Source organism: Glycine max, chromosome 3 (genome assembly GCF_000004515.6).
Source record: "Glycine max cultivar Williams 82 chromosome 3, Glycine_max_v4.0, whole genome shotgun sequence".
NCBI lineage: Eukaryota > Viridiplantae > Streptophyta > Magnoliopsida > Fabales > Fabaceae > Glycine > Glycine max.
In genome coordinates this window covers 8,533,195-8,540,277 of record NC_016090.4, presented here as the reverse complement: position 1 = coordinate 8,540,277, position 7,083 = coordinate 8,533,195, and the positions used below count along the sequence as shown (strand labels likewise).

General features: G+C 33.6%; 1 protein-coding gene and 1 long non-coding RNA gene across 2 annotated transcripts; one reads left to right on the top strand and one right to left on the bottom strand.

Annotated features, from left to right (window-relative positions):
* Positions 1 to 2,180: 2,180 nt before the first annotated feature.
* LOC102661217 (uncharacterized) lies at positions 2,181 to 5,027 on the bottom strand. The gene is made up of 3 exons (XR_005890919.1): positions 2,788 to 5,027; positions 2,368 to 2,498; positions 2,181 to 2,271 (listed from the first exon to the last, which is right to left on the bottom strand). It is a non-coding gene; the product is annotated as an uncharacterized lncRNA (long non-coding RNA).
* Positions 5,028 to 5,737: 710 nt separating this feature from the next.
* Positions 5,738 to 6,879, top strand: LOC100779876 (uncharacterized). Its single transcript, XM_003520484.5, has 2 exons — positions 5,738 to 6,203; positions 6,313 to 6,879. The coding sequence occupies exons 1-2, from the start codon at positions 5,956 to 5,958 to the stop codon at positions 6,566 to 6,568; spliced, it is 504 nt and encodes a 167-aa protein (XP_003520532.2). The 5' UTR covers positions 5,738 to 5,955; the 3' UTR covers positions 6,569 to 6,879.
* Positions 6,880 to 7,083: the final 204 nt, after the last annotated feature.

Below are 7,083 nucleotides of genomic sequence, written 5' to 3'. Positions count from 1 at the left end.
AAAAATAATAATTATTATTATAATATAATTAGTACTATTTATTATAATTATTAAAGTAGTAATAATAATAATATTAATAGTAATACTAATACTAATTGAATTAAAATTTAAAATCATATATGAATATATAATAATACTAATTCCAGTGTAATATGCCAACATATTTGAAAGCAAAAAACAAACCCTGTTATATACTTGAAAAAGGAACGAAACACTGTTATAAGTGTTATCCCTTGCCTGTTATATATAATTTTATATAAAAACATAAATAAATACGAATATAAGAATAAATAAATTAAACCATTAAATGACATAAGTTAAATTTTTTTGTCTCATCTTTAAAATCTTAAAATTAATTGATTGTAAGAATTTAAAGTTGATTGCTCCTCATAGATGATTTAAAGCTAACTGATAAAATACAACAGCAGTTTATTGCATGAAACCAAGTATTTTGTTCGTCATACAGTCAAACTTGACTTAGTAACATGCAAATAAAGCAAACCCAATCGATTTATATGCTATCGTATCGCAATTTGAATACTTAATTGATATGGTTGTATGTTATTCATTTAATTAATAATTGTGATGGTATTCATGATAGTAAAGAGTATAAGACGGATGAATACCAATGAAAAGTTAAAGTTTAATCAAATATTATCATATATCATATATATTTGATATTCGATTGTTTATACATCATTTGCTATGAAATGATGGTGCACCACACAAAATATATTGTCATATCTACTCAGTAAGCAGATTCAATACGATCAAATTGATGTTAAACAAAACATAGAAGCTGAAGCCACAGGATTGTGAAAGTCCTAATTACTCAGCTTTGATATGTTTGTTAGTTGATAACTGATACTCTGCATGCTCATCAGAATCGAAATCAGAACTGATTTGCTGACAACTAATCCTTTTGGTTGGAATTAAACAGGTAGAGTTTCCAGGATCGTAATCAGAAGACTGTGACAACGATGATTGTGAACACATTTATCAATATATATATTAAGAACAATATCATAAGTAAATATTTGGCATGATGCAATATTGAAACAAAAGACCCACCGTGGGAACAAAAATTGGTGGTGAACTTTCTGGCTCAACAGTTATTCCTTTTCCCTTACTTGATTGTTCCTGCATGAAAAATATTAACACAGGAGAAACACCATTTATTGTTGTTGACCTTATACTGTGATAAACTTATTTAGTTATTACCTTCAACCCAAGGGTGGCTATCAATGATTGAATATGATGGAGTTCTTTACTCACATCCAACACAAATGATTGGCGTAATTGTGAACGGAACTTAAATCTGACAGCCCAAGTTTTCGACAGGATTTCATCAACACACGTTGGAAACACTTTAATATCATCCCCAACCTAGACAGGTGAAATAAATGGTATCAATGACAAATCACAGAATCATTATTTAATCTATGGTTCTATTGTGTAGAACATACCGCTATCAACTCATCTCGACATTCTTCAGCAATCTTACCAAACAGCTTGATACATGTTGCATTCCAGAGAAGGAAGTTTCCTTTGTCCCCATTATGCTCCATCCTAACATTTAATTTATACCTTGACATCCATAGAAATTTCAGAGAAATTTGCTAAAACAACAAAGCATGTAAATAAATAATCAGTACAAAAAATGATCATGGCTAACCGTGGAACTGTATCGATCACACTGGTACGGCAAGAATGGCAAGCTGAGCCACCTTTTGATGGATCTAATGTGGTTGTACAGTTAGGACAACTATCATAACTCCATGGAGCATCAATAATGATTTCGTCAACTGTTCCAACAGTTAAGCAGTAACAATCATGTAACATGGTGAATAATAGATGAGGAAACAAACATGTGGTAGAGCCCATATTAACGAAAGCATTGTTCAACTATTAAACTGTCTGAGATTGTTGATTTCACCTATACTGACCACCTGAGCATTCTACAGAAAATTTTCCACCACATTACTCTGGCTAGATTGGGACTGAGAACCATCTTTATCATTGATTATCCCACCAAAATAAAATGGGGCAGACAAACTGAATGGACAACAATATAAAAAATTAGAGTTCGACCATTAAAGCGTATAAAAAATGCAAAGGAACTAAAAAACATAAACGCTGCAGTATGCCAACACTGTTAAAATGTAAATTTAATGACAAACCTTTGACGAAATTCGTGTATCTCTGTAATATCAGCGTTGACATACAATTTAGATCCAAATTTGATATTCTGCACGCTTAGGGGATACTTGTCTGGAATGATATCCATCAATATCATCAACAACATACATATTTATCACCCAAAGTAAATCAATCTACATAATAAAGACTAACCAACACCAGACACACCTGTAGCATCCTTGATTTTACCTAGGGTCAACATAACAACCAATGGTTCCTGAAGCAGAAGGTTTTTGTCAATAGCATCATGTAGCTGAATAGCATAGTCCTCCCAAACAGTTATTAGAATGTCGCAGTTACTATGACCAAACAATCACAATCAGTATGTTAGTTGTTGTTAACCCATTCATCGTATCATATATCATCATATAAAATAATAAGGACAAACTGCAATCGTCTGATGTGGTTAGTGTGTGAACACATATATATATATATATATATATATATATATATATATATATATATATATATATATGTGTGTGTGTGTGTGTGTGTGTGTGTGTGTGTGTGTGTGTGTGTGTGTGTGTGTGTGTGTGTGTGTGTGTGTGTGTGTGTGTGTGTATATGTAAAATTAGGAGATTTGAATACCTGTTATCCCTGAGCCTGACTGTCATCCTGTAAGGGGGATTAACTGTCTTAACATCGATTAGATCAGCAACCACACCAACAATATCTTGTCAAACATGGTCAGGCAAGACAAATGTTAGTCTGACACAAAGATGCATATAAAATTGTTGGTTAAACAAAAAACTAAACAAACTGACCCACTAAAGTATGGCGTTGTGCGAGGCCAAAGATTATATCAGTAAAAGGAGTTATGAGATAAATATTAGAAGGAATTTCTGGACAGTGGATTTCCTTGACAGATGTAGTTTTTAGGAAATAAACCAAATATGGAGCTGGGCTGACTCTGTATTCAGATTGGTTGTCAACAATCCTCAGATTCTGAATCAAATACGAAGAACCACACTGTAACTTGTCCCGTAATTCAGTGAAGAGTTCTTGCCAGAGAGTAGCTCCAATTTTTGAACCCTGAAACACTTAAACCATAAAATGAAGTGACATGACATACAATACAAATTAGTAATAACAACAATCAGAAAGAACACAACAATAACCGTTTGGTCCATCAACACCATCTCAATTGTTTGTTTACTATTTTGCTTTCGAGCTTGCCAAAGATCAGTGATACGCACAACTATTTTCCATGTTCCTTTTCTGGTGTGTAACTTAGATATCAGATTTTCTTTGCGAGACATCACTACAACACAGATAATAAAGACCATTGCAAATCACAAAAAGAGAGACTAATACAAAGAAAATAGGAATCACATTCAACAGGAACAAATAGTTGGGACAATACCAACATTGAAAACATTTTTGTCATTGCAAAAAACCCCGCCAAACAGAAATGCATAACTCAAAACGTGGTAAGAACAAAACAACAACAGACATTAGCAAACCTTTTTGGTTTTGCAAACAGTGGCAAACAGGAGCAATCCGGCAAAAGAAGTTGGACGAAAATAGAAACCTGCATATAAGAGAAGAAAATAGCAACACAGATCAGTAAAGCCCAACAAAAAGGTAAAGGGTAACAGGAAAAAAAATGGACAAAAACAGAGGAAATAAAAAAAATCAAATACAAAAGTAATAAAAGATTTTAACACAGCAATGAAAACGGACAGAAACACAATAACCATACACAAACCTGGAAAAAGAAGAATCAAATGACAGCTTCACGATTGGATATAGAAGAAGTCAAACAGTACTAATCAAAATGAGAGTGACGATGAGACAAAGGTTACATTTGTTTTTAGTCCAAAAAAAAAATCAAAATGAGACAACATTTGTTTTCAGTCCAAAGCAATATACAACCAAATACAACGAAAGTAAATGACAATCAAAATGAGACAAAGCTCAAGTATGTTTTTTTTTCAGTACAAAGCAAATATACACAAAAAAAACCAACTACAAAGGCAAAGCTTTAAACATGAAGGAAAATGAAGAGTCCAAAACAATACACATAAAAAACAAACACAAAGGTAAATGTTTTTTAACACATGCATGCAAATGAACATAAAGGCCAAAACGAACACATGCATGCAAACGTGTAAAAAAAACAAAATAGAAACAGTTGTAGGCATCAAAACGAGCAGAAAGGCATAAACAATAGCAATGTAAATCAGAATCAGGCAAAGCTCATGCATGTTTTTAGCACTTCAGTCCAAAGGAAACCGAAAAAAGGTAAACTGACAATGAACACATAACCGAAAAAAATAAGCAAATGCAACACAAACCAAAAGTTTAGAAAGCAAGCGCAAATGAGAGAAATAGTGAACGGAGTGAGCACAGGAAATGCGAAAAGAAGAAATGGGAAAAAATGGAAAGCAGAAAAGGGAAGAAGCAAAAAGGGACAGGATGAACATAAACAAAGGGACAGGACACGTGGACTGAAGTGAGCAATCAACAAAGAAGCATAAAAAAGGGTTTTTTAATGGACAGGTGGCAACACACAGGCTGAAGAGCAAAGAAGCATAAAAGAGGGTTTATTATTGGACAGGTGGCAACACACGGGAATGAGGAAAGAAGAAGCATAAAACACGGCAATGAACAAAATGAGCAAAGAAGAAGCATAAAAGAAGGCCTATAACTGGACAGGTGTCAACAGGACAGAGAATAGACAGTGGACAGGTGTCAACAGGACAGAGAAAAAGGTAGTCAGGGCCTTGTTTGTATAAATAGATAGAAAGTTCAGTGAATGAGGAAGAAACTCAAGAGGGTAACAAAATAGGGGGGGGAGACTGCACGAAAGTGTGAAATGAAGGAATTAAAAGCTGTTTTAGTGCTTTAAGAAAAAGAAGACGTGTTGTTGTTTTGGAAAAAAAGCAAAACACGTGTTGCTATTGAAAAAAAAGCAAAACACGTATCCAAAATAGGTGAGCAAGTGGAGTTTGGAAAATCAGACACATGTAAGAAGCAGGAGAGTGGAAAATGAAAGGGCTAAAAGACCAAAAAATCAAAGAAATAAACAGCTGTCACAATCTTAGACAAGGATATTTTAGGAATTTTCAGAGGGTTCTCTTTTATAGATAATATATATATATATATATATATATATATATATATATATATATATATATATATATATATATTCACTATGATAATAATTAATCTAAGATATTTTTATAGTAAACTGTTTCAAGATAGACGTCATCAACAGTCTAAGAGAAGAAATTAAGCTTATTGAAAAGCTAGTAAATATTTGGAAAATATCCATTTGCAACATGGTAGTATAAAAAAGTAACAACGATAATAAAATTAATTAAGGCGTACCCAACAAGCTTTCTCTTGCTTTGAAAAGTCATTAATCCTAATGAAAAATAACAATTAAACGACAATTAATAAAAGAGAAGTCAAGCTTATTGAAAAGCTAGTAAATACTTGGAAAAGCAACAGGGCCGGGTTCCAAATACTATAATTTCCATTCAATATTTACAATTCAGAAGGTCTTGGAATGTTTTTGTTTAATTATTTTCTTATTTTACATGAAACATTCTTGGTAGATCTTTATTCCTTAATTTGGCTTTCTTCAACTTATTATGCCGATTTTCTCTCTCCTCTCTTTATATATTCTCAAATACACTCAGTCTCTGAAAAGAACTACCTAGTTCAAAAACGAAAACCAAGTAAACTCAACCTCCTTAGGGTCATCCCCGGCAAAGTTCCATCAGCTTTAGTGTGTCATCCCGGTCCGCTATGCCTAGAAATTCTTCTACGTATGGACACAGCTCGACTCGTCGTGATAGAAGAGCCGTGGTGAATGATAAAGCGCATAGCAGTTCATCCCGAACCTATAGCGAAAAAGTGAATTCGGTTTTAGCATCCACGGGAGGCTCCATCGTTCGGAGTGAAAAAGCGCATAGCAGTTCATCCCGAACCTTTAGCGAAGTAGTGGATTGGCTTTTAGAATCCACGGGAGGCTCCATCCTTCGGAGTGAAAAACCGTATGCATCCACTCCAACTAGTGTTTTGGTTTCATGTCTCGGACGTGGTTTTAGTTTTACACGCTTAACAATTTATAATTGGTTTAATTATCAATTTGGTTATCCGCAGGGTTTCACACAGACATACGGTGTCTTTGCTTTTGGCATCCCAAGTCTCCAACTCCACCTCAAACCGTTTAGCATCCACAGGAGGCATCTCTAGTTATAACTACGAAAGGAGAGTGAGTTCCGCAATTCGGAGTGAAATTGCGTATTCAATATCGCAATACGTCAGTAACCAACAGCTGTTGGATCTTATGATTAGGAGTGTAGAATCGCGTAACTATTCTCTGTATGCCACGAGGCCATCCCAACGTTATTACTAGCTACAAAAGGCCAACTTCGAGCATGGAGCAAAAAGTATATGAATAAAAAACAAGGAAACAATAAAAGAAGAAGCAAAACTTCTTCGTCCTCCATTGCCGCGTGTGAATGATGTGTTGATTTGTGTGGGTTTTTTTGTTTATTTTATTGTTTGTCCGTGATCAGTTTGGACTAGGTAATGCATCAAGTGCTTTCCATACTCGCCCATTGAGTTTATTAATTTGTGCTGATTGAAGAGGTGTTGATTCTTCATTCTTCAATCCTATCCACTTGTATTGTCGTATTTTTAATAAAATTTAAATTAATTTTCCTATTTCATCCTTTTAATTTTTAGATTTAATTACTATTTATAGGTTCAATTTGCTCTCTTTAGTTTTAAAAGGTCCATTCTTTATTTTTTTTAAGATAAGTTCAATTTGATTTTATTTTTCATCCATCACCTCTGAATATTTAAAAAAAAAGTGATCAAATTGAATTTATTTTGAAAAATATTGAACTAATTAAAAATTTTAAAAAT